The sequence below is a fragment of the Terrapene carolina genome, unplaced genomic scaffold (genome assembly GCF_002925995.2).
Source record: "Terrapene carolina triunguis isolate 2854851 unplaced genomic scaffold, T_m_triunguis-2.0 Scaffold23, whole genome shotgun sequence".
Taxonomy (NCBI): Eukaryota; Metazoa; Chordata; order Testudines; family Emydidae; genus Terrapene; species Terrapene triunguis.
This window is the reverse complement of record NW_020664374.1, coordinates 29,115,961-29,143,860: the sequence shown is the minus strand read 5'-3', so window position 1 is coordinate 29,143,860 and position 27,900 is coordinate 29,115,961. Positions and strand designations below refer to the sequence as shown.

The 27,900-nt window shown below is 40.9% G+C and overlaps 1 protein-coding gene across 1 annotated transcript in view; it reads left to right on the top strand.

The window, feature by feature from the left end:
* Positions 1–23,989, top strand: part of LOC112103863 (transmembrane protein 47) — a 32,754-nt gene extending 8,765 nt beyond the window's left edge. The window contains exons 2-3 of the mRNA XM_024195831.2: positions 8,894–9,034; positions 22,378–23,989. Coding sequence (XP_024051599.1) covers positions 8,894–9,034; positions 22,378–22,556 — 320 coding nt within the window. The 3' untranslated portion in view covers positions 22,557–23,989. The remainder of the gene's footprint in view (positions 1–8,893; positions 9,035–22,377) is intronic.
* The last annotated feature ends 3,911 nt before the right edge of the window (positions 23,990–27,900 follow it).

Here is a 27,900-nt window from a genome sequence, read left to right as displayed (position 1 = left end):
CGCCTAGGCAACCGCCTAGTTTGCCTAAATGGTAGCACTGGCCCTGGGTCTGGGATCACAGCAAATGGTGGGGATGACAGTGAAGATCACTCCAGTAGCCTCCCTCTGTTTTTCCATATTTCCCCCCCAAAGTCTCTTTATTTAAGGACCCAGAGAGGGAGTGATGGATGGAATAGCCTATCTCCTCATATTTTGTCCACCAATTAGACCTAGTCTCTGACACAATTTTAGTTCACTGATTTCTGATTTCACACTTTTCTCATTTACTAAGATTTTAGTTCTCGTTTTCTTGTTTACTATGATTTTAAAAGTCTTGAATTATATCACTAGATCTTTTTGTTTGGATTAATTCAGTTTTTTGTCTCCCTTCCACAACTGTTCCCATCAAAATTTATTATAGGTTATTGTTGACATTTTATGAACTTTTACATATCTTTTACAGTTGAGCTCACAGTTAGGCTAAATTTGTAGGCCCAACTATCACAACAGCAGTTTGTAGATTGGGGGCCTTAACTGGCATTTTATGTGAGTAAAACAAGTAATATTTGGATCTTTGTGTATAAAATACTTAGTCCTAGTTGAGTGCAGGGGACTTGACTAGATGACCTCTCGAGGTCTCTTCCAATTCTATGAAAATGGTAACTCTCCACCCCTTAGCTGTGAGTCTTAAGTACAAAAATATATTCTGGAATATTTTGTTCAATTAATTAATAAATATATGTTTCTTTTAATATGCCTTATTTGGAGTTTGGTATTTAATAAAATACTTATTGTCTCCACATTTTCTTGTTCTAAGATAGCAGCAGAACTTGGTGGGTTTGGTTTATAAAAATACTTCTGAATTTTCCCATGAGTGGCTGTTTTCAGTGCATCTGTAGACTTAGATAGCTGTACTGAGTGCCAAAATTCAGTTTCATGTCACAAACAGAGCAATGACTCAACAAAGTATTTGTATTCACCCCTAAGAAAACTATTTATACAGCCACAATAGTGCTGGTTCACAGACAATGGCTTCATGTAGACAAGATTGGCCTTAGGTAAAATATTCCCAAGTGCCTAAGAATCTGCTACAACATGCAAAGATCAAAAGGGGCAGCACCAGTCATGCATGATGATGAGAACAATATAAGCACATAAATAGCACAGAAAAGTCACCTATAGTATGGAGTGCCTGTGTAAGGGACTGCTATGGAGGTTTGCTGATGGAGTGACTTCACAGGGGTGTCTGTGCCCCTCTGCAAGATGTGCAAAGGATCTCTGTGAAGAGAGCCAAAAGGACAGAGGCTGCAGATCCATCTTTATTTTGATCTTGGTGGCCCCAGTACTCTGCGCTCATAGCTGCGGAGATGGACTGCATAGCAGACCCATGGCCTGGCCCTGGCTTGGTGGGGATGGAAAGGTGGGGAATGGATTTCACGTCATTAACAGTTCTGCACTCTGCCTGCATAGAGTCCAAATAACCTTCCCAAGAAATTCTTTGCGCGTTCTGTGCTCCACTCACATAGAGCCTACATACTTGGTCTCTATGTGGGTGGAGTAATTTCACCACAAGAGTTTTATGGTGATCACGATATTCCTTTTACACCAATAACTCCACTGACTTCAATGGAGTTACTCCTAATTTACTTGGGTATGAGAAGAGAATCAGGCCTACCATGCTAGTCTTTGCATATGGATAATGTTAAGAAAAGAGATGACAAGTTTGCTGGTCAGAGAACTTTTTAGAAAGTATACTGTACTTTATGTTTTGCTTTAATGATGATTTATGTTTCTTTATGGTTAATTTGTTTTTGGAGGTTTGTAAATGTAGCAAAAGGAGAGATATATAGCTATTTATAACTGCACAAATCACTTGTTGACATTTTAAAGTAATTAGAAATGTTCTCATTATCTTATTTGCTTTATTAGTTAATTGCTATGACACTCAGTGGGTTATACTTAATTTCTTTTGCATCTGGTGTAGGTGTGTCAATTTTTCTGCATTTCACTTGGCACATTCTTTCAGGTTCATCATTCTTTGATCTAAATTCTGTATTACAAACTCTGAGGATGTGTACTGTTATTTAAATCTGTAGCAGGGTGCTGAACAGGAGGAGGCTGGGATGTGTCCTAGGTATAAGCTCTACTGAGAAGCTGAGAGAATATTAGAATAAGGAAAATAGTATTTTCTCTAATACTAAAGTTTCTTCTTGTTCAGCATTGGAAGAAAGAAATTCTTCTAATGTTTCATTACCGCTGTCACAGTGACACAAATAATTTCGCTTATTTCATTCCTTACAAGCAGAGGGCTCAGTGGAGAACTTTTGTACAAATCAAATTTTGTACATCCTTGGCTTTATCTTTTATCTTTCTTGTTTTCCAAAAATAGATTAACTAAGTTTACTTACAGTATATGAAAGAGCTACTGTATGTTAATATTCAGTATATTACAATATGTATTTTCACAGCCACTTTCAATTCAGAATTCTGTGGAGAGAAAAATATTTTCTTTTTCAGGAATGCCCCAAAACACTGAAGTACTGAAACACAAAACATTTGCATGGCTCTTTCACATATTTACCATGAATTACCTCTTTATTAAAAGGAAATACATTTTTTATTCTCAGAACTTTGAGACGTTTTATCCTTCTTTTATGACTTCTGCTGATGTTATCCTAAAACTGAAGTACTATTTTGGCAAAGAAATTGAACAAATAAAGCTATTTTTAATTAAAAATGAAGATATAGCTGAGTACTTAGGTTCACTTCACTTTACTGGGTAGCAGGGAGGAGAGTGATACTTTTCAAGGTCGAATTAACATTGTGCTTATAAATAGCTAAAAAACTGGCAGAATTTCTAAATAGATATGAAACTGAAGTTATCCTCAGATAGGAAAAGGCAAAGACTTAAATATGAGTTGCAAGAAAGTGATTAATGTAAAGGGGCCAGGACTATTTAATTGAGAAGAGCATTTGTATGTTAAAGGCTCATTTTCTGTTTTGTATGGCACATTCTGGATGATGAAAATACGTATGAAATTCTTCTGGTTAAAAATCACATAGACTTTGCAAATTTTGTGATACCCCTAAAATAATAACATTATTAATAAATCTCTTTGTTATAAAAACACCCACCAGGATCAGTGTAGGGGTGATTGTTTCCTATGGCATGTATAAATCAAGAGTCAGGGCTCTTCATGCCTAGTGCCTGAGGTGTCCTTTCCAGTCCAGTCTCTATTTGAGCACATAGGAGCTTGCAGGGTTCTAGGTCCGGCTCAGTTACTGTCTCTCATGGGGGCACTGGTTCTCTGCCCAGCTGCTGCTTCTCCCCCATAAGTACCATGCAGACCTATACCTGGCTTTATCGTCCAGCATCCCAGCCTGGACACAGGTGGCTCTGTGTACAGTCCCTGGGGATTCCTCTCTGCATCTAGCTTCTGTGCAGCTTCTGGCTAACCATGCAACTTCTGCTTCAACTTCCCTGACCTCAGTGGCCATATAGCTGCCACTTCCAAACAGAGCCCAGCCATTTCCTGATTCAGGACCGTTCCCCTTTCCTGGCCAGGGGAAAGGAGATCTGAAGTGGGGAGAGGGCTGATAGGAGTTGTAGTCCCCTTGCTTAGCATATCTATCCCAGAGGCATTTCATGAGGAATGTCTAGTTACATACTAGGTATGTTAATTGTGATCAAGCAGGTGTGAATTAAAGGCTAGATCATCGGGCTCAACGGGTAGTGATCAATGCCTCCATGTCTAGTTGGCAGCCTGTATCAAGCGGAGTGCCCCAAGGGTCGGTCCTGGGGCTGGTTTTGTTCAATATCTTCATTAATGATCTGGAGGATGGCGTGGACTGCACTCTCAGCAAGTTTGCAGATGACACTAAACTAGGAGGAGTGGTAGATATGCTGGAGGATAGGGATAGGGTCCAGAGTAACCTAAACAAATTAGAGGATTGGGCCAAAAGACAAGGACGAGTGCAGAATCCTGCACTTAAGACGGAAGAATCCTATGCACTGCTACAGACTAGGGACCAAATGGCTAGGCAGCAGTTCTGCAGGAAAGGACCTGGGGTTACAGTGGATGAGAAGCTGGATATGAGTCGACAGTGTGCCCTTGTTGCCAAGAAGGCTAACGGCATTTTGGGCTGTACAAATAGGGGCATTGCCAGCAGATCGAGGGACGTGATCATTCCTCTCTATTCAACATTGGTGAGGCCTCATCTGGAGTACTGTGTCCAGTTTTGGGCCCCACACTACAAGAAGGATGTGGAAAAATTGGAAAGAGTCCAGCGGAGGGCAACAAAAATGGTTAGGGGGCTGGAGCACATAAGTTATGAGGAGAGGCTGAGGGAACTGGGATTATTTAGTCTGCAGAAGAGAAGAATGAGGGGGGATTTGATAGCTGCTTTCAACTACCTGAAAGGGGGTTCCAAAGAGACTGGATCTAGACTGTTCTCAGTGATAGCAGATGATAGAACAAGGAGTAATGGTCTCAAGTTGCAGTGGGGGAGGTTTAGGTTGGATATTAGGAAAAACTTTTTCACTAGGAGGGTGTTGAAGCACTGGAATGGGTTACGTAGGGAGGTGGTGGAATCTCCTTCCTTAGAGGTTTTTAAGGTCAGGCTTGACAAAGCCCTGGCTGGGATGATTTAGTTGGGGATTGGTCCTGCTTTGAGCAGGGGGTTGCACTAGTCGACCTCCTGAGATCCCTTCCAACCCAGATATTCTATGACACATTTAATGTAATTCTTTACTTGTTACTAACAACAGCTTAGATATCAAAACTGAAATAATTTTAAAACCTAATTTACTTATTACTTTTCTTTTTGCGTTTCTCTCAGCTTGTCCAATGAAAATCAATTAAGTCAGTTTCACTTTTGTTCGTGACCAATTTCAGGTTCTCAGTGTTGCCATGTTTGTGTTGCAAACACTTTATGAGTGAAAATAACTTTTCTTTTAAGCTTTAAAATACCCTGGAAATATTTCAATTGAGTTTAGATTTTTAAAAAGCTATTCTTTCAAAATCTAAGTATCTAAATTTGGGTTCAAATTTGAGGAGACCATTCTTTTAAATCCCAAATTATATAAGATGTCTACCATTTAGGCATAGTGAAAAGACTAGCACAATTTCTAACAACTTTGTTGCAGTCACCAAAGTCTTGCTCTGTTGGTTGATGTGATGTACTGCTATGATGTACTGTACTATTACAATGTAAGTGGATCATGTTTCAGAACCAATAAAACTAATACTGATCAATAAGGCCTCAATTTTCAAACTTTCAGTCACATCCATCACTTTATACATGTGAGTAATCACACTGAATCACACAGAATTTAAATCTTTTAGTCTGGAAAATAGGTGTTTGTCAACATTGATTTGTCTGCTTACAGCCCATATCAATAATGAAACATGGTGGTATCACTGTTTTTAACCTTTCCAAAATCCATAATGTGTCTGAGCTGGTGGCTAAGATGTTAGCCCAAGTTCACATCTTGTACTTGGACTATTGTTACCATTTGATTTGTCTTCCTGCCTTATCTATTACCTATTTTCAATCCCTTTGGAAAGCAGTAGCATTCTTAACTTTCTCATCACCTTGTAGCTCCAGTGTCACACACCTTTATTTAAGGAGACATTCTGGCTTCTGATCATCCTGAAGAACATGTAATCTCTTGTTATTTGTAAGCATTGAAAATTTTCATTCCTTAGCATCTCCATGTGTATGCAGTTTGATTTATACTTGCAGTCTTGGGTGGGCTTTACCTTCTGGGTGAGATGAATTACTTGTCTTGTCTTTGTACCAGTGCAATTTTTAAGTGTAGGGTTTTCTCTGATGTGGTTCCATGTTGGTGGGATGCTCCTCCATTTGATATCTGTGGGTGCTGCTATGTTTATATATTCATTTTGCATAGCATTCTGTTACTAGGAAAGTGTCTGTCTTATAAATCAGTAACATAATAATCATTTAAAATTTTCATTGTCATATCAGCATTAATCAATCAGTCCTTGTAACACTCCTGTAGGTAAATAAGACAGTATTTCCATTTCACTAATAGAAAAACACACAGAGAGAGTAAATGACTTCTTTAACTGCATATATTGAGTCAGAGTAGGAGAATTGAAGAGTTCCTGGTTCCCAGGCCCATAGACAGTCCAATATCTGAACCTCAGTCACCGAGGACCTGTCTTCATTGCTACAAATTTCTCTAATGTAACTGCATCTATATAGTTACACTGGCGCAGACCCATTAGCAAAGAGATGCTCCACTCATACATGACTTACTGGTGATTTACTGGGATAAGTCATGCGGGTGGTAAGCCCCTCTTCAGGTTATTGCAGAGTGTCTACTTTATGGGTTTGAATCAGTTGTGTACTATGTATATATTGTTTTAATGTAGTATGTATTTACACTGGCATAAATACATCAGTGTAGTTACAGCAGTTCAAACTTCACCATTGTAGACAGGGCCTAAGAGGCATGTCCTCCTTGCTCATTTCTATGTGTGAGAAACTGAAATTCACAGTATCACCTGAGCATATGTCTTCCTAATGATTGCTTAGCTAAGAAAACAAAGAATAAATAGTTTGAAATATTATTTGGGTGAGTAATTAAAATGACAAAATATATGCATAAACATTTAAGTAGCATGACAATAAAACATGCACAAATATGGCTTTTCAAAAAACAATACTGTTTTCATTTAGAAATGCATTCACAAACTTCCTTTTTCACAGCTTCCTCTTCATTTCTTTCATCCATCATCCATACTGTAGGAGTCCTTCTAACTAGTTGTTGAAACCAAAATGTGCTTAATTTTGAACATGTTTTGCTTGCTTGCCTTTAAAAATAAATGTAAAGGTTCTGGGCAATTTATTCTTCTTGATTTGAGCTTATTCTGGTAATGTTTGATCTCTAAATACATGCTGAGAATGAGGTCCTAAATCAGTTCTTTGGTACAAAGTTAATAGTCCTACACTTTGCTATTCTATTCCAAGTGAAATATCAGCACTAGATGTGCCAACCAGTGAGAAATCCAAAGTAGCCATAGCTCTTTCTCTCCCCACTAACTCATTGTAGGGATTTGTGTTGGTGATTATCTCTTTTCTAGTTCTGAATGACTGGAGTTGTTGCTATGATCCTCTTGCTTGATCCACATTGTTGCAATGGGACTAAGGTTGAAATCCGCTTCTTTGCACAAGGCCCCCTCAATTTCAGATTAAACCCTCAAATTAGGATTGCCTGGCCCTCTGCATGGGGTGGATTTTACAGTGTACAGAAATGCGTGATTCCAGATTGCCAAGATGATTGTGAATTATCACTGGGCCAATTCCTGCAGTTATATCTAAGGGCTGGTCTACACTAACCCACCAATTCGAACTAAGATACGCAACTTCAGCTACGTGAATAACGTAGCTGAAGTCGACGTATCTTAGTTCGAATTTACCGTGGTCCAGACGCGGCAGGCAGGCTCCCCCGTCGACTCTGCGTACTCCTCTCGCCGAGCAGGAGTACCGGAGTCGACGGCGAGCAATTCTGGGTTCGATTTATCGCGTCCAGACAAGACGCAATAAATCGAACCCAGAAGTTCGATTGCTTGCCGCCGAACCAGCAGGTAAGTATAGACGTACCCTAAGTGAAAATCCCATTGACTTCACTGGGAGTCTTGCCAAAATAAGGATTTGCATCTAGAGTAAGGACTTTAGGATTTAGCCCATTCTGCTTATTACAGTCATTACTTTGGCACTGGGAAGTTTCTGGATTTATCCTTGTTTTTAGTTCAAAATAAATTCTTGCTTGTAATATCTCCCTCCTTCCTCTGAGTCTTATGATTCAGGTTATTGAATGTGTCTTTTTTCTTCAAGAAATTTTTTTTGTGGCTACCTCATTTCCCATTTCATACTCATAAATGGGTGATCAGACCCCACAATGTTCCTCATGAGGGTCAGCCTTGACATGCTCAAGTCAAGGTATTAACTAGGGCTGTCAAGCGATTAAAAAAATTAATTGAGATTAATCGCACTGTTAAACAATAATAGAATACCATTCATTTAAATATTTTTGATCTTTTCTACATTTTCAAGTATATTGATTTCAATTATAACACAGAATACAAACTGTGCAGTGCGCACTTTATATTTATTTTTTATTACAAATATTTGTACTGTAAAAACAAAATAGTATTTTTCAATTCACCTAATACAAGTACTGTAGAGCAATCTCTTTATCATGAAAGTTGAACTTACAAATGTAGAATTATGTACAAAAAAAACCCTGCATTCAAAAATAAAACAATGTAAAACTTTAGAGCCTACAAGTCCACTCGGTCCTATTTCTTGTTCAGCCAATTGCTCAGACAAACAAGTTTGTTTACATTTGCAGGAGATAATGCTGCCCCCTTGTTCACAATGTCACCTGAAAGTGAGAACAGGTGTTCTCAGGGCACTGTTGTAGCTAGCGTCGCAAGATATTTACATGTTAGATGCACTAAAGATTCATATGTCCCTTCATGCTTCAACCACCATTCCAAAGGACATGTAGAATAAAGGTTAATACTAGGGGAAAGCTGTAATTTAGATTGGACTAAACTAACACATGTTAACTAATCCTGACCTAATCTTGTCCTCTCTTCCTAAACTGGACAAAGCCAAAGACTCAACTCCTGCAGTTGTTTCTCAGGCAAAACCCCCAGTTGAATCTGGAGAAAGGATTGCAGGATTTGCCTTTTAACTTGTATCTATCATATGAAGCATTTTAAAAACTCCTGAAGGATTTGCACTCATTTTAAAAAAAAAAAATGGTTGTGAGTTTCCTCAGGTCTTGATATGCTCGGTACCCTTCATAGTTCTCCTTTTCCTCTGTAGGGGAAGTGTTTGTTGTTTTGCTGCAATTGTTTTTATTTCTTTCTCTTTCTAGACTGGCAGATAGCGACTCTCGCTTTGCTTCTGGGCGGTGCTACCATCATTCTCATAGCTTTCCTGATTGGTTTGATCTCGATCTGTGTGGGGTCTCGGAGGCGGTTCTACAGACCACTCGCAGTCATGCTCTTTGCAGCAGGTAAATAAACTAATCACTTCCAGAACTGTGTTTAAAATGTTATGAGCACAGCTTCACTTTCATGCAGTAGATGTCCACTGTAGTCATAATAGTTCAGAGACATTTTGTTTGTCTTATGCTAAATAGTATTAAGCATTTTTGGGATATCAATTTTGTAATAGGTCAATAATTTTTACATTTGCACTCTTGCAGCTTCTAAATCCAATGCAAACAAATAATTATTGTCTGAAGTACCTGCTGCATGAGGGACTGCAGGGAATAACTCAAAAGTATCAGTTTTTTGAGTAGGTTATTTTGTGTTGCTTCATGTCCCCCTTTTTTCTTCTTGAAGCCCATTCTGATAAGTTTTCATGTTTTTTTTTTAAATTTTGAGATTGAACAATTAATTCGTAATGGTGAATGAACCCTTGAAGCCATAAAGATGAAAATAAACGCGATTAAATTTTAAAGGTGTTTATTTCTGCTCCTGCACCACCAGAGGAATTAATTTAATTGGTTAACTCTTAGTTATTAATTTTAACGGTTGTCGTATACTGTAAAGCTCTTCTTTGATTTTCAAAGCACCAAAGTGGAACAGTTTATGCAGAGATACAGGGAGACCTCAAGAAAGACCTTTAAAAACAAATAGGCCCCAAGAATTCTGCAATACAGTATATAATTGCCATACCAAATCCTGTCCTATTATGCATTCTGGTGTTTTTCGGCTTGGCCGGTAAATGATATATTCCCCCTCCCCCTCGAGATCCACCAAGCATGGCTTCCCTTCATCCTGTCAATCATATCTGTGCTGGAGCCAACAGATTAAGCCTCTCTGATAGCCCATAATGAAGAGACTGACAGATACATCTAGTCTGCTAGATGGATTTAAAAAAAGCCATTTTCAAGGATATGAAAAGATAGGCTTTTAGAATTTGAAGGGTATTTAGAGCTGAAACAAAGCTCTGGGGAAGGATCCTGCTGCCCCCTGCTGTATGTATTAATACAGTTGGCCTGCTGCAATTTAGCAGGGATAGGGACACACTTTTATGCATGTAATATTACTGTTTTCTGTCTCATTTGCTTTTACTGAGAAAATGCAAAATGGGTTCAGAAATCTTGAGTAGAAATGGATCTTTTTGATCTGTGTGTGAATTAACTGACTCATGCCCACTAAATGAATGCACTAGTCTCTCTCTTATCTTTTTTAAAAACTCACCTTCAACCATAACATTATAAAACACTCCAGGCAGTTAATTTCTAGGGAAATGGGATTATTGTACTTCTCTGGTGGTTTCTCATTTGGCCTTTGACTCCATGTCTCATAATACTGTGCAGTAATTGCCCAGAAATATACTGCCTATCATGACTTATTGCTTAATTAATATCTTATTAAATTTTGTAGCTTTTTCTTTTTTTATAAAAGCCTTGCTTTCTCTTTTCGGAGAGAGCCGGAGAAAGAATCCCAATGTTTTCCACTGGGATTAAAATAAATTTGCTTGTTTATTACAACAATTCTGGTCTTCACACTTACCTACATCAGTATGACTATTTTAATGCTCTACCATGTGGAAGATAATTTACCTGTTTCCTTTACCCTAGGTTGTTTGTATTTAAGAGCCATGGCCCAAAATGTGTTGGAGGGAGGGATATGGTGAGGCCAAGAAGAGCTGCCTGTGCAACGTTGCCTGGCAAATCTGTGGGGAATGGTTTTGGGATTTAATGCTGATGTTGTCATTTGTTCTTAAGGGTCACAGCTCTTTCAACTATCTTTGGAGTTGGACAGGGGCCAGGAATCACCTGCGAGACCTGTGATGCTATTGGGGACATCTAGGTTGGAGCACAGAGGCGTTTGCCTTCCATGCAGATGTCTCTAGATTCAGATTGTCTTTGTGGATTTCAGAATATTTTAGAGGTGTAGGGTTCCAGCTCCAGGAACCTGCATGATTGTGCTTAAGAATTTATTCCCCCTCCCTTCAGATGGAGATATCTACTCCAGGTGGAACAAAAGAAGTGCCTAGAGCCACTGACTGTGTGTGGTGGGGGCAGATGAGAATGTGTAAGGATGGGAATCAGCCCACTCCATATCACATGGTGAGAGTGGCCTCCAGAGACTTTAGATTCTGGATAATTGTTGAGGGCTTTTGTGATTGGCTACCACTTTTATTTTTTTTCTCCCAGCAAAAGGCCTTAGCTAGTAAGTATGTGTGTGTGTAGTAGGATACTTGGGGAGTAGGAAGACAGAGGCACAACAGCTAATAAAGCAACACTGGCTAATTATTGAGAGTGGGCCAACACAGGGCAGAAGGTTAGCTAGAACAGCAGATAGGGATAGTTTACGTTTTAGTACACATTTGAAATTAACAATGGGTAAGTAGAGGAGCAATTGAGGACAAGTTATATTTAAAAAAAATAAGAACAAAAACAAGCCCCTCCCCTACAAAACACTGTGAAGCAAACAAGATGCTAGTCAATCATCACCTGATCACTTTGCTTGTTTGTATATCCCACTACCCTTGGTATGTCTTGGCCTTTTAGTTTGTATACTCTCGAGGGCAGAGGCTGTCTCTTCCTCGTGCAGCACCTATAATAATGGAGCTCTCATCCAGATAGTAGTTTTTGAGCACTGGGCAATATAAGAAACTACTAATAAAGTGAGCAGGCAAATGCTGCCCCCTGTTTGCAGGATGTGTCAGAAGCTTTACACACTGAAACTTGAAGAGTGTCCCCAAAGGGATTTCCATAGTAGGGCATTAGTTAGTTGTGAGTATTTAAGCATGATCTAGTTTTAGAATAATGTATATTTCATTTGTATTTTGAGTTACACTCTCTGGTAGGGGCTCCTGTCTTGGGTAACTACTTGTTCCAAACTCTTACCGCTTGTTTTGGGGCAGAGACTCATCCTACAGCCTTTAGAGAGACAGGAATTCACCCTGAAATCACTGCAACACCTTTATCAGCAAACACACAGTCCAAGTGCCCTTTTGACATCAGTCCCTCAGCTATGGTGTCAGAGCCTGTATTTCCTCTAAGCTGTGTGCTGGGGCATCTGCTCAGGACTGATTGAAGTGCCGCGCAGTTGATTAGCAGAGCCGCTCACATCCAGCTGGCAGCGTGTATTCAGGTGCCTCCCCCCCCCCCCAGTGCTTCACGTTGCTCCTGCCCTCTGCCTTGGAGCCCCTGCTGCTCCTGGGACTCTCCTGCTGGCTGTGCAGAGTGGATGGGGAGGGGGGTGCTGATATCAGGATGTCCCCCTGCCCCTGTACTCCAGCAGGGGAGAGGGGACAACCTCGAGGGTCTGAGGTCTGAATGCTGTTCCAGGTGGTGAGTGAGTGCCTTTACCTTAAAGAGACAGCGCACGGTCTCTCAGAGACTTCCCCAGCGCACACAATCTCTGTCTGTCTCTCTCTGTCCTCTCTCTCTCACACACACAGTCTGTATGTCTCTCTATACACACACACACACACACACACACAGTCTTTCACACTCACCTCCCAACACATACTTATGTTATTGTTGTTTGTTGTTACTTCTTAGTACTTCCTGCAGTGAACATATATTCTCTGTAATTTTAGTTTTTTGACTGGTCTATGCATTTCATAATTTTTATTTAATGCTTTGAGTAGTGAGTTCTAAAATGCCTAACCTTTCCTGACTAGAGTAATTATCTCTATGGTAACTTTTAAAAAATATATATTATATCTCGGTATTTTGTTTCTACTGGTGGCGCACATCCATATATTACCTCGGTGCACATAACAAAATTTATTTCACACCTGGATGGAAAAAATTAGAGGAAATATTGGTCAGGGCTCCTACTTATCTTTGTGTTCTGACCAATCCTTGCATACCGTTTCTGTGACATAACCCAGGGTACAATCTGGACCACTGGACAGCTGTGTCTCCTCAATTCTCCAATCTGGGGTACCTTTTCCATTGCTTTCCCGTGAGAGCAACCACTGCTGGTCTGCTCACACACAGCCTCCAGCATGTAAGTTACTCTAAGTTATACTGTCTGAGTGCTATAGCCAGACACTAATGAATTGCAATGCAGGGCAACACCAGCAAACTCCCAGTCCCAGACTTTCCCCCAGAAATGTGCATCTTATACTGCTCTGCACCTGCCCTGCTGGACAATACAAGCTCATATAAAGTCCGTCATTTCATTAATAGAAAATGATATGCTTGAATCCTGTTATCCCAAATGAAGTTTCCCAAACACTTCAGTCCAAACACATTGGTTTAGATAAAACAGATTTATTAACTGCAGAAAGATAGATTTTAAGTGATTACAAGTAATGAGGCATAAAAGAATTGGTTACAAAGAAACCAAAAGTTATACACAGCTTGTTAAGTTAGGTATTAGTTAAGTGACTTCAAAGCAAAGGTCTCGCTCATCACAAGTTCCCCCTGTCGTAGTGGCTGAATGTTTCAGTCAGGATCCCTCCCCAGTCCAATGCTACTCCTTTGTTCTTCAGGTGTTGTTGATGCCATTGGTAAAGAGAAAGGAAGAGATGATTTGGGGCGTTTGCTCTCTCATCTTGTAGTTATTTCTCTTGTGCAAGAATTGTCTCCAGCTGAGGTGCAGGAGACAGAAAGTCTGTGTGGACAGGAACCTCAAGTTGCTTCTTTGTCAAAATTCAGATTCTTTGCCCACAGCCTCTCTCATGCTGAAGAATGGCCACTTAATCAGGTGATGGTCCATTTGATCTCGTTGACACCTGGCTGAGGCATTGGCTAGCCTTTTGTGGCCATTGTTCTGGAGAAGTGGTTTGTGACTGCACGCCGGAACATGTTGGAACATGTAATATCATACAGTGGAATTTTATAACTTCACATACTATGTGGCCACACATATTTTACCAAGACAATAATGATCAGCAAGCCATACGTTTTCAAATGATCCCTCACAATTCATACTTTGTACAAGTTTTACCATGATCCTCTAAAAGGTGTGAACACAGGGGGACACACTGTCACAGTTTCATACCTAGAGACCGGCCTCCCAGCCCAAAGATCAGATTCTTGTCCTGCACCCTGAATAATCTCTTCTTTCAGTTGGAGGAGATTGGGCAGCAAGAAGTAGGGTCAGCCTTCTGCTCCCAGACAATGGTTGGCTAGGGAGCTGGCAGGAAATCCCACTCCTTTGATAAGTTTTAGGACTATGACAGGAATTTTCTTTAAAGGCCACCACCAAAACCCTGAATAGTACCCTAAAGCCCTGTTCAGACTGTTTGGGACCAGTTATAGCTGAGAGACCCTTCTCTCTTGCCTTATACAATTCCAAGGCAGTGGAGATCAGTTAGAAAATGCTTGCTTTTAGAGACTGGATTTCAACAGTTGATGACAGAGAGCTGGGCACACGCTCCCTATCCGAGTGCCCATGTCTTTGAAATTCACTTCCCTTCTCAGCTCATTAGAATCCAAATCTAGTGACTATAAGGGCATGATGCACAGGATTTGGTTGACTTTGTTCTTAGTTGTTTCATATCTATATCTTGCATGTGTGCTAATCTTTGAAATTATAGCACCTAGCAGTTATTACTCAGTGTGTGTGGGGGGGGGGAGGAGGGAGGTGAGAAGCCGTATACACTTCTACCCCGATATAACGCGGTCCTCGGGAGACAAAAAATCTCACCGCGTTGTAGGTGAGACTGTTATATCGAACTTGCTTTGGCCCCCCCGTTCCTTGTTCCCTGACCGCCCCCTCCAGAGACCCCTGTCTCTAATCACCCCCAGGACCCCACCCCCTACCCAACCCCCCTGCTCCCTGTCCCCTGACTGCTCCGACCCCTATCCACACCCCCTGCCCCCTGACAGGCACTCACCGGCAGTGGCAGGAAGCGGAGCAACGTGGCCCCAGCCCGCTCCACTCCGCCACCGGTGAGTGCGGGGAGGTTGGGGAAAGGAAGCTCCCCGTACTCACCTGCATTGGAAAGTGGAGCACCGCAGCTGGGAGCAGGTGGAGTAGAGCGGGCTGGGGCCGGGCTGCTCCGCTTCCTGCTGCGGGGAGGTTGGGGAAAGGACGCCCCCCGCACTCACCTGCGGCAGGAAGCGGAGCGACGCGGCCCCAGCCCGCTCCGCTTTCCTTGCCCCAGCCCCAGCTGTGTCGCTGTGGGGAGGTTGGGGAAAAGTCCCGCACTCACCTGCACGGGAAGCAGAGCAACGCAGTCCCAGCCCACTCCACTCCGCCACCTCCCAGCCGTGGCGCTCCGCTTCCCGCCGCCAGTGAGTGCGGGGAGGTTGGGGAAAGGACGCCCTCCGCACTCACCGGCGGCGGGAAGCGGAGCGATGCGGCCCCAGCCCGCTTCGCTTTCCTTGCCCCAGCCCCAGCCGTGTCACTGGGAGGGGGGTTGGGGAAAGGTCCCGCACTCACCTGCGGCGGGAAGCGGAGCGCTGTGGCTGGGAGCTGGCGGAGTGGAGCGGGCTGGGACCGGGCTGCTCCGCTTCTGCCGCTGCCGGTGAGTGTGGGGGGGATCCCTTCCCCCAAGCCCTCTCCCCCGAGCGACACGGCTGGGGCGGGGTGAGGGAAGCGGAGTGGGCTGCTCCTGGCCCCCTGCTAATCCCCTGGGCCACTCTGGGACTTCGGGGCCCCCAAAATTGCTCCCCCCCACAGCTCCTGCCTCCTAGACCCTGGCGGGGGGGAGCCCCTGACCGCCCCCGAGACCCTCTGCCCCTTATCCAACTCCTTGGCCCGGCCCAGCACCCTTAACACGCTGCTCAGAGCAGCGTGTCAGAGCTTTACGCATTGTATGCGAACCCGTGTTATATCGGGTCGCATTATATCGGGGTAGAGGTGTATTTACATAGAAGTACCTCCATTTTCATAAACATTTTCCAAATAGAAGGCTGCATTGATTGTTATCCAGCAAAATCTTCTTATCATAAATTTTTTTAACAAGATGAAAAAAGCTAGTGGATTACTTTTTTTCCTATTTTCAGAAGTGTTGTTGTTTTGCGTATACAGTGTTATATAAAATGCTGGTTCAAATGCAACTTCCGGGAAAGAAGTCTTTGAAGTGCAGTAGAATACTTCATAAAAACAAGCCCTGCACTGTGTTCTGGACTTGAATATTTCGGTTTGTAACAAGGACTAGCGCACTAGGGGAAGGGGAAGACGAGAGGAGGCTGAAGGGAAAACTCAGGACTGGCAGATGCAAGCTGGACTGGAGAACTGTGAGAGTAGATTGCTGGATGAGGAAAGTGGCCAGTGGAAGCATGTGATTACAAGAATCAGCCAGAGGAAAAGACTGGCTACTGAAGGAGAAATAGAGCTCAGGAACAGGTTTGCTGAGTTGGAAAATGAAGGGGCACAGCAGACAGTAACAGAAGGTGGGAGGGCAAGGAAGAAAAGAGCAGCTAGCTCTACAAGAAGAGGGAAAAGTCGATGGAGATAGCCAGAGTTCAGAGCCCCAAGAGGATAGAGGATGACTCGCAGGAGAGAACAAAAGATATGAGGACTTGCAGTCAGAGAGAACAGAAGGAGGAAGGCCAGAGAATTGCAACCATCAGAAGAGGCAGGTCTATGTGATTGGGGACATCCTACTAAGAAGGACAGAGGGACCTGTCACCAGAGCTGATCTGAAGAACAGAAAGGTGTGCTGTCTGCTGGGAGCTAAGATATGGGAGCAGGAAATAATCCACTGATTGTCCTTCATGTGAGAACAAATGACACAACTGGATTCTAGCTGGAATGCATCAAAAGAGACTATGCCAGGATGGGGAAGATGCATTAAAAATGGAGACTCAGGTAATATTCAGTGGGATTCTGCCTGTCCCTAGATGATGAGAATGAAGGCAAAACAAGATTATGATGATCAACAGATTGCTCGTGCAGTGGTGCTATAAGAAGGGCTTTGGGATTTTCGATCACTGGGAAGCATTCATGGACAGAGGACCGTTCTTGTGGGATGGACTCCACATGAGTAGGGAGGGAAACAGATTTCTGGGATGGAGATTCGCACAACTGATTAAAAGAGCTTTAAACTAGGAATTCATGGGAGATGGCTGGGAGATGTTCATGCAATCTCCATACCTGATTCTAACATTGAGTGGGAGGAAAGTCAAGTAAGAGAGGATACAGCAGTGGAGAAAGGAAAAATAAAGGGTAGGAGAATGGACATCAAGAGAAAAGAAAGTGCCAGTACCAATGACACTAACAGTCAGGTAGGCAGTAGAATGACCATACCTAATCAGGTGAAGAATCTGGGTGAAGTCAAGCAGAAACAACTAAGATATCTGTAGGCCAATGCAAGGAGCCTCAGTAACAAAACGGAGGAAGTAGAACTTCTGGTGTAGAAGAGGAACCAGATATTATAGGGATAACAGAAACATGGTGGAACACTAGTCAAGACTGGAATACAGGTATTGAAGGGTATGTGCTGTTCAGGAAAGACAAAAATAAAGGTAAAAGTGGTGGAGTAGCATTGGATATTAATGACAAGGTAGACTCTAAAGAAATTAAAAGTGATAGAATGGATAAAACAGTCTTTTGGGGTCAAAATCACTTAGGGGGAAGAAAGGCAGCAGAGGCTCCACTGGGTTAGTACTTGGGGTCTGCTACAGACCCCAGGATCCGTTTTGGATATGAATAGAGACCTCTTTAATAATTTAATGAAATAAATATTACTGGGAATTGTAAGATTATGGGAGGTTTTAATTTTCCAGATATAGATTGGAGGACAAGTGCTACTAATAATGTTAGGTCCCAGATATTCCTGAAATGTGATGGCTGACAGATTTCTTCACCAAATAGTCACAGAACCAACAAGAGGTGATGACAATTTAGATTTGGTGTTAGTGAGTAGTAAGGGCCTCATAGAAGAACTGATTGTAGAGGACAGCCTTGGTTTGAGTGATCATGAGCTAATTCAGTTTAAACTAAATGGAAGGATAAACAAAAATAGATCTGCAACAAGGGTCCTTGATTTCAAAAGAGCTAACTTTTAAAAAAATTTAAGGGAATTAGTTAGGGAAGTGGACTGGACCAAAGAAGTCAAGGAACTGAATGTGGAGGAGGCTTGGAATTACTTTAAGTCAAAGTTGCAGAAACTATCTGAAAACTGCATCCCAATCCGGGGGGGAAAGTTCATAGGGAAGGGTTGCAGACCAAACTGGATGAGAGAGCATCTCAAACAAGTGATTAAGAGAAAGCAGAAAGCCTACAAGGAATGGAAGGTGGGAAGGCTCCGCAAGGAAAGCTCCCTTTTGGAGGTCAGAAGATGTAGGGAAAAAGTGAGAACTGCCAAAGGCAAGCAGACTTGGACCTAGCTAAGGAAATTAAAACCATAGTAAAAGATTCTTTAGCCATGTAAATAAAAAGAAAACAAGGAAACATGTGGGATCACAAGAAGTGGGATCACTAAGCACTGAGGATGGGGTGGAAATTAAAGATAATCTAGGCATGGCCCAACACCTAAACTAATACTTTACCCTACTTTTTAATATGGGTAATGAGGAGCTTAGTGGTAGTGACAGGGTGGCTAATAGAAATGAAGATAATGGAGGTAGAAATTTCCACATATGAGGTGGAAGTCAAACTTAAACAGCTCCATGAAACCAAATCGGGGGGCCCAGATAATCTCCATCCAAGATTATTAAAGGAACTGGCACATGAAATTGCAAGCCCAATAGCAAGGATTTTTAATGAATCTGTAAATGGAGAATTGCAAATATAGTTCCTGTTTTTTAGAAAGGGGAAAAAAAGTGATCCAGGATACCACAGGCCTGTTAGTTTGACCTAGGATGTATGCAAATTTTGAAAGACAAAGTAGTTAAGGACATAGAAGTAAACAGTAACTGGGATAAAATACAGCATGGTTTTACAAATGGTAGATCATGCCAGGCCAACCTGATCTTTCTTTGAAAAGATAACTGATTTTTTTTTTTAGGCAAAGGACATGCAGTAGATTTAATCTACCTGGATTTCAGTAAGGCATTTGATACTGTTCCACGTGGGAAATTATTAGTTAAGTTGGAGAAGATGGGGATCAATACGAAAACTGAAAGGTTCATAAGCAAGTGGTTAAAGGGGAGACTACAAGGCGTCTCTCAGGTGAACTCTCAGGCTGAAGGAAGGTTACTAGTGGAGTTCCTCAGGGATTGGTCTTGGGACCAATCTTATTTAACATTTTCATTCATGACCTTGGCACAAGAGGAGGTGAAAGACCTGGGTGTATTGGTTGATCACAAAATGACTATGAGCCACCAATGTGATGTGGCTGTAAAAAAAAGGCAATGCAGTCCTAGGATGCATCAGGCGAGGTATTTCCAGTAGACAGGGAAGTGTTAGTATCATTATAAAAGGCACTGGTGAGACCTCATCTGGAATAGTGTGTGCAATTCTGATCTCCCATGTTTAAGAAAGATTAATTCAAACTGGAACAGGTGCAGAGATGAGTTACTAGGATGATCAGAGGAATGGAAAACCTACCTTATGAGAGAAGGCTTGAGGAACTTGCCTTGTTTAGCCTAACCTAACAAAGGCTGAGGGGAGATATGATTGCTCTCTGTAAATACCATGGAGGAAGAGGAGTTATTTAAGTTAAGCACCAATGTTGTCAGAAGAACAAATGGATATAAACTGGCCATCAACAAGTTTTAGGCTTGAAATTAGGTGAAGGTTTCTAACCATCAGAGGAGTGAAGTTCTGGAACAGCCTTCCCAGGAGAGCAATGGGGGCAAAAAATCCTAACTGGCTTCAAGACTGAGCTTGATACGTTTATGGAAGGGATGCTATGATGAGATTGCCTACCATGGCACGTGGCCCAACTGACTGCTAGTAGCAAACATCTCCAATAGCTGGAGATGGGACATTAGATGAGGAGGGCTCTGTGTTACTACAGAGAATCCTTTCCCAGGTGTCTGGCTGGTGGGTCTTGCTGACATGCGCAGGATCACTGCATTTGGGGTTAGGAAGGAATTTTCTCCCAGATCAGATGGGCAGAGATCCTGGGGATTTTTTCACCTTCCTCTTCAGCATGGGGCATGCATCATTCGCTAGTTTGAACTAGAGTAAATGATAGATTCTTTGTAACTTGACATCTTTAAAATCATGATTTAAGGGCTTGAGTAACTCAGCCAGAGGTTATAGGTTTATTACAGGACTGGGTGGGTGAGATTCTGTGGCCTGCGATGTGCAGGAGGTCAGACTAGATGATCAGGATGGTCCCTTCTGGCTTTAAAGTCTATGAGACAATGTTGGGTTGAGATGCATTGGCAGGACAGTTTTGCACTATTGTTGTTGCAGTTCCTGTTCTGCCAGTAAATTGAGGGCTTTAGTCTCTAGTGCAGTCAAATTGGCATCTTTTGGTAGCACTAAAGCCATTTACTTAAAAGAGGGAAAGAGTGCACAGGGAGGATATAAAAAGCAAAATTAAAATGATTTTTTGTGCAATAAATGTTTAAACACCAGGGTAATACAATTAAGATGTATTTCATGTTGTTATAATTTTGCAATGTAATTTCAGACAGAATTCTGTAATGAGGAATACTCATTTTTTTTAGTGTAATTTTAATCTGGCACGGGGCTCATAGAGAATTATCTCTAAATAGCTTTCTTATTTTTATTACATTTAATATATTTCTTTGTTTAAAAAAAATGTGCTATCATATCAGATAGCTCTGTGCTTTTAACAGTATATGCCCCAATTCTGGAATTACTTAAGCATGTGCTTATCATTGTGGTTATGAATAGTCCCACTGAAATCATGGGGCTGCTCCTGTGCACAAAGTTAATCATCTGCTTAAATGTTCATGAGATCGGGGCACACTGTATTTAGGATGAAAAAAGGCTGGAAATCACATTGCTGTCGTGTCTTTTCTCCTCTTGTGCACATGCAGTTCATAGAGTTTAAGGCCAGAAGGGTCCATTAGATCATCTGGTCTCACCTCCTGCATAATACAGGCTATTAAATTTCACCCACTTATCCTTGTATTGAACCCAATAACTGTTTATCCCAATTATGCTAATGGTAGTTATGTATCTGCATTAGGGAAGAATGGACCCTTATAAAACTGAGCTCTCCAAATAGAAAATTAGGTTCTTCATCCATGCATGCACACACAATGCACTCTTACTGTAAGCATATTACATCTGGTCAGGATACAACACAATAGTTATCACATTTATTGAATTTCATTGCAAATGTGTTTGGAGCATATACCACTTGCTGTATGAAATCTTCCCACTCTCTCAGGAACAGTATCCTAGAAAATAATGATTTTTAAGCATCTCACTTCCTAGAATTTGCTTTGTTTCATCAGTTTTGAGCCGGAGTCAGACATATTTTTCCTCTCTGTATTTACCGTATGCAGCAAATATTTTTCCACGTATTAGAGTTTTATGACTTTACAATAGGTGACAAAGCTTTATGAATTCCTTTGTTAATCCATATAATAATATTACTAATCCTGATTACAGTGGGTGATGTCTACATAACATATAATTCCATAAGAATTATATTGTAATTGGACATATTAATTAATATCCCATATTACTCCTTGTTTAGAATAAATTGGTTGAGTGTGGACTGTATTTCTTCAGGTTCCTTTATTCCTCCTCATCTTCGATGTGTTCTATTTGTAGTATCCATTAGATTAGTCATTTTTGTTTTATTACAGAAAGAATCCAAACTCCAGACTAAAAAAAGGTAGCAAAAAGGACATTGGGAAGAGATTGCTGCTACTTTAAATCTCCAGGGAACAAATAGAATCATATAATTATACAATAGCAATAACATTTGTTCATCTCCTAGGGAATATATTGGAGTTGCTATACGCTCTATAGTTTGTGTTAGTTTATTTTTACGTACAAATAGAGCAATATATACAAATAAAAATTGGACCAAAGGCATTTTTATGATTATTTTTTAAAAAATACAAAAAGGTAAATGACTTGCTGCTTGTGTATATTATCAAATAGCCAATTAAATTATGCAGTTATGCAACTTTACAACTCGTTAAAGCTGCAAGACCAAACAATACAAAATCAGATGGTATTACGCAGAAATAACATGTTGGAGTGTGTGAGGAGGGGTAACAATTTTTTTAAAAAGGGAAGGAGGAGACTGGAGGATGGACAGAGGGAGGGGAAAAGCGGAGAGGTCAGATGGAACGGAAGTTTAGCATTACTTGAGCTATCTCAACATTCTTTACCCAAATGTATCAAGAAGCGGGGTCCAAATTTCTTGCAATTCATTTAATTGTTCTCTACACCGATAAGCTGCTATTTCTTTCGCTGCTAGCTCAAATAGGGTCATGTAACCAAAAACCACATTTTTAATGTGAGTGTTGGTAATGTAATGTTTGTTGTGTTTTATGTAAATGAGTAAAACCCTCTTCTGACTTTTGGTTAATTTCTCTTTCAGTTGTTCTTCAGGCGTGCAGCCTGGTCCTTTATCCAGTCAAGTTCATCGAGACAGTCAACTTGAAAATATACCATGAGTTCAACTGGGGCTATGGCCTGGCTTGGGGTGCAACTATATTTTCATTTGGGGGTGCCCTCCTTTATTGCCTGAACCCTAAGATCTATGAAGACTACTACTAGTACTACTTTAGTTTGAGAAAAAGAAAAGAAATAACAAAAGGATTACTCCATCTTTTCTAACTCGCTGTTTTTTAGAATACTTGTGGAGCACCAAGCAGTCTGCTCTGTTGATTTAATAGCCTTTGCCTTTTGGCTGCAAACACTATAACTAGCTTTTACATCCATTTAAGAGAACTGCGAAAATTAAGATTGCTAATCTTACACAGGCAAACGTTGGAAGCTGCAGCTACGTTAATGTCATTTTTCTTGACAACAAGCAAAGGATCTAGATACAGCGATCATTGTGAGCGACGTTGCTGGAATGAAAATGCAGTGCCTGCTTCTGCCATCGCCTGCAGGGGAGCAGCTGGCATAAGCTCCATTTAGAAGTTTCCTTATATCATGGTGGATTCAGATGTCATGATAAGCAGGTGATGCCATCTTACATCAAGTGGTGTTGGGCCCTGGTCACTTGCTAGAAAAAGCTCTTGAGGAATTAGTTGCAAATGACCATGTGTTGGGGGCAATGAATGTAAATGATCAATGACTTTCCTAATGTCTGCATTGGACAGTCCGCTGAAAAAAACAACAATGGGAGTTTATGCATTGGCAATCCACATCTTCCCTGCCAACTGTGGCAGATCCCTGAAGGGAAGTCAAAACCTGGAGACATATGCTTCTAATTATGTGGCTGGAAGTTGTCTCAGCTCTGAGTATTGTGGGGTGGGGTGAGGGGTAATGGGGCCTCGAATTTCCCTGAGGCAAATAAAATGCATGTATGAGCTGCATTTGTCTTCATGCCCTTTTAATTTCCAAACTGTGCAGTAAAAATGCATAAATAACAAGTCCAACTATTTTTATAGAAGGCATTTGTTAGTATAAATGAAAATATATATATATATATAACATATGCAGAGGAAGAAACACATTACATCTCAAAATGGTAATATTTGCTGTGGTGCAGTGGTTAAAGCACTAACTTTGTATGCCTTCTTACGAGTCTTGGATCGCTATCTCCATTTTGGGTCAGTAATGCAAAATAAACATCTTAAAATCGGTTGCTCTCTCTGTATGCCCTTATGCTCTGTTTTGATGGGAAATACCTAAAAGTTCATATAAATTTGAGGTGGAATTGGATTAAATCTAAAATAACTAGTTGCTTGGTACTTATTAAAAGTATTTATTTTAAAAAAAAGCTGTTTAGTAGAGAGAGACTACCACTTTCTAAAAATCCATTTACTTTCTGTCTCTAATTGAAAGAACGTAGCTGAGATCTAGTTATGTACAGTATAAAAATGTTATCAGTACAGTATGTAAGCTCAGATATTTGTTTTTCTCTGAGTATAAAGGGTTGATTGACATCCGTCTAATTACTACTTGCTGAATATTTCCCACTTCAAACTTCCAGAGGCTATACAAATGAAATGAGACCCAAGTTAAACTAGGGTTTTAAATTGACTTATACAGAATAACTTTTATTTTTGTTTATCATTTGCTTATTTGGGTACTTTGAATTAATTGTGAACATATTTTTATACAGTTCTAATATACAACTTTAGAAATAATTATTTTTGTTAATGGAGAAATTTAAAATATATCCTAGTTGGGCCTCTGTAAGAACAGGGACTTTGAAGCTGTAAACATGCATTCGTATGCAAAAGGATGTGGTCCTAATGTTGTTAAATGTACTCGCCACAGTTTACAGAGAGAGGCAATTCAGCAATAGGTATAGAAGAAGCATAAACCTGCTTGTAGCCTGTTGTTTTTTAAAGTATTTCTGTCAAACAAGACCCAGTTCTTAACAAACCTAGGCCTCTCTGGGATAGAGTGTATAATATCACAGGAGAATCGTCAGCATCAGCACTCTTCCCTGGATCGGTGATGATTAGCTAGACTAGGATGACAGAGCAAAATGATAGCTTCACTTAAATGTTTTTGTGCGGCCTGCTGAAGGATGAGGGTAAAAGGGCATGAGGGAAAGAAGGAGAGCACCTTTCACTTTATCTCGCACGCAGCTGAGAATATTTGGAATTTTGCATTTTTTCCTGCGTGATTTAACCACATTCCAGGCCTTGGCTTTAACTGCAAATCTTTCTGGACTGCAGCGTAACACTGCTCTTATTTAGCAGCATTAGGAACATTGTGTGATGGAATGGGAATTAGGCTAATTTTAAGAAGTCTACTGTGAGTGGATCTCTGTTCCTTTCTAGGGGAAACTGTGCTTCGGTGCTGACAATTACACAGCACTTTGCTTAGTACAAGGAGAGGAAGCCGTACAATGCTAGACCTATCTCATATCTACTAATCCTAGTAAACTCCCTCTTTCTCTTTCTGTATAGCTAGAGAGAACATATTCAGTGGGCTAATGCATATACACATAAGTTGCACATATACTGGAAAACACACAATTCATAACATAAAAGGCCGTTAGGCAAACATTTTCAAACTTGAGTGCCTAAAGTTAGGATCCTATATCCATACTTAGGCATCAAAAGTCGGGGCCTGATTTTCAGAGGTTCTGAATACCTGCAACTCCCATTGAAGTTAATGGGATCTACAGGTGATCAGCACATAATCACATAATCAGTTCACTGCCACTGCAGGGGCTGTGGGCATTGGTGGCACCTTGGTCTCTTCTGTTCTCTGTCTGTTGGACAAAGTTTAGTTTCCTGAGGACTGAAATGTTTTGGTCTAACTCAGAGGCATCTGAGTGAAATTTAATGGCCTGTATTATATTGGTCAGTCTAGATGATCTTATGGTCCTTTCTGGCCTTAAACTCAATAAAACTAGTGGGGTTTGTGTGTGGGGAAACTTATGAGAATCGGGTCCTTTTTATTTAGTAGCCAAAGTGTGGGATTAGGCACCTAATTTTAGCCTATGCTGCTGCTTTTTCCCCCTACCATGGCCAAGATTGCCGAATATTGTATGTTTTGGCACCAAACTAAAAGTAAATACGATGTAAAGCTGAAATATTTTTTCTACCCATAGAATCAAACACTCCTTTATTGGAGTGTATATACAATAGACATCATTTTTTATATATTATTCTTACATCATGCCTTCATCATTTCAGTTGTATGTGGCTTTATCTCACTAGCAAGCTAATTTTTCACACCACAAACCCATTATTTCTCTTCCAAATACATATAGTGAACTTGCAAGCAGGGCTAGTTATTTTTATTTTTTAAGCTTAAAGTATACTATCCGGTGCGACGAGTACCAACCCACTCTTTTGAATTTCTTGCACAACTACATTTAGCTTTTGTAAGTTCAACATGTAAATTTTAAAGACATAAATATAGAGACCTATGTGTTTGAAATATGAATGATATATGGATTAGCATGTAACTGTATATTATTAAACATGCAATGAACTAACTGGTAAGTGAAGTCTAATCTTATGGCTAGCAATGTAATTTATTCAGACTGTATTTTTGTACAGAACAGTGCACACTAACCTGTTGCCTCTGTGTCCTCTATAATGCCTAAAACTGTGCCTAGAGATTTCATTTGTCTTTACAAATCAATCAACTAAATACTTCATGCTGTTGATGGTATTAGTTTCTCTAATGTTGTTCTCTGTTTATTTTTGAAAAGTGTATGGTATGTTTATTGAATGAATCCATCAAAATGTGGTTCATTTTTAATGGTCAATGTTAGGGGGAAGACACATGTTTTTTATCTAAACTGTTTTAAGTTTGCTGTTTTATTACCATTTTTGCATTTCACAACTTTTGTAGCTTACATGAAGTTATATGTGAAAAAGTAACTAAAATAAAAAAAAGTTTACACTAACAAAATGCACTTGTTTTGCCCTGTGTAGAATATTTAAACACTGAAAAGTTCTGCTGCTGTTTTTGTTAGGGAGAGTAAGAAACCAGAATTCTGTTTTTACTTATTTTAATTTATCTGACACTTGGATATCACAATAAGGGCATGTTATAAAAAAATATAGCTAAATTTTGCCCTAGTTAGTATCCTGTAGGGTTGACTGTGGTATACCTCTCGGCACTATTCAGCCCAACATGCCCTTACACAATATATTGTAACGTTTGAATGACAGAGCCCTTTAACTTGTTAAATAAAAAGCAGTGTATTGGCATTCAGAATGTACCACTGCAACTACTTCAATGGTAAATTAATCTGATATATTCAATATTCTTTTCCATATTTCCAGATTATGTAGTGCTATTTTCTGTATGAACCTGAAGTATGGGTTACTTTTCCACTTTTTGAATAATCTTTTACACTATTCTTCCTTTTTAACCTGGAGGGAAGTATTGAACTGTGTATTTAAAAGCACAGTTTAAATAAAGGAAAACATGTATTATGATCTCCATAATATTCAGGTTACAGCTTGTCAACCCCTTTCTCTCACTGGTAAGCTGAGATCTACTTGAGTCCACTCCATGTGAAAATGCTCGTTTCACCTTGCAAACATAGTGCAGTGTGCAGCATGCCACAATAAGATGGACAGTGTTGGCCATCCAAACAGTTTTGAAGGCAGCAACATCTTGCTTTGAATCTGCCAAATGTGCACTCAGCCACCAGCCTGCAACTGCCAAGCATTTTATTGAGCTTTCTTTTGCCAGGTTCTTTGAGCTCAGGGTACTGTTTCATGAGCCATGGCAGGATAGTGTAAGCAGAGTCCACTGTCATGAGTGGGCACAGAGACCCTATTGATAATCATGTAATTTTGGAGCAAATAAGGTCACTGCTTGTCCAAACCGGTAAACGCCAGATCTTAGCACCGTGGCATCATGCACCTTGCCAATACAGCATGCACTGGTGTCCACAAACCTGCCTCTTTGGTCGGCCAAGGCTGGCATAGCAATTAGGGATGGAAATATTGGTTAAAATAGTTAACCGGTGAAAGGATTAAAATTATATCATTTAATCGTTTAACCGTTAACTGATTTCACTCCAGCAGTGGGGCAGTGTGGGACAGCAGGGCTCCCACCAGAACTAGGGCCCCACTGGCCCGCCGCAGCCGGGGCCGCTGCAGCCCACCCGCCGGCACAGTGTGGCCAGAGTTGGGGCTCTGCCAGTGGGGCTGGGGCCACTCCAGCCCACCGGCCTGGGCTGGGGTCCCGCCGGTGTGGCCAGGGCCATTCCAGCCCGCCCGGCCCGACGCGATCTCGTTCGGGGTCACACCGGCCACCCCGATGCAGCCAGCCACAGGGGTTAACGGTTAAGGTCCAGTTAACAGTAAGCCTAATGCTTACCAGTTAACCAGTTAACCTTTTACATCCCTAATAGCAATGGAGTAGTATCCTACAAAGGATACTACTCCATTGCTATGTAGGCCTTGGCTGACCAAAGAGTTGACATAGTTGCTTGCTCCTTGTGGAGGGCGAATTGTGG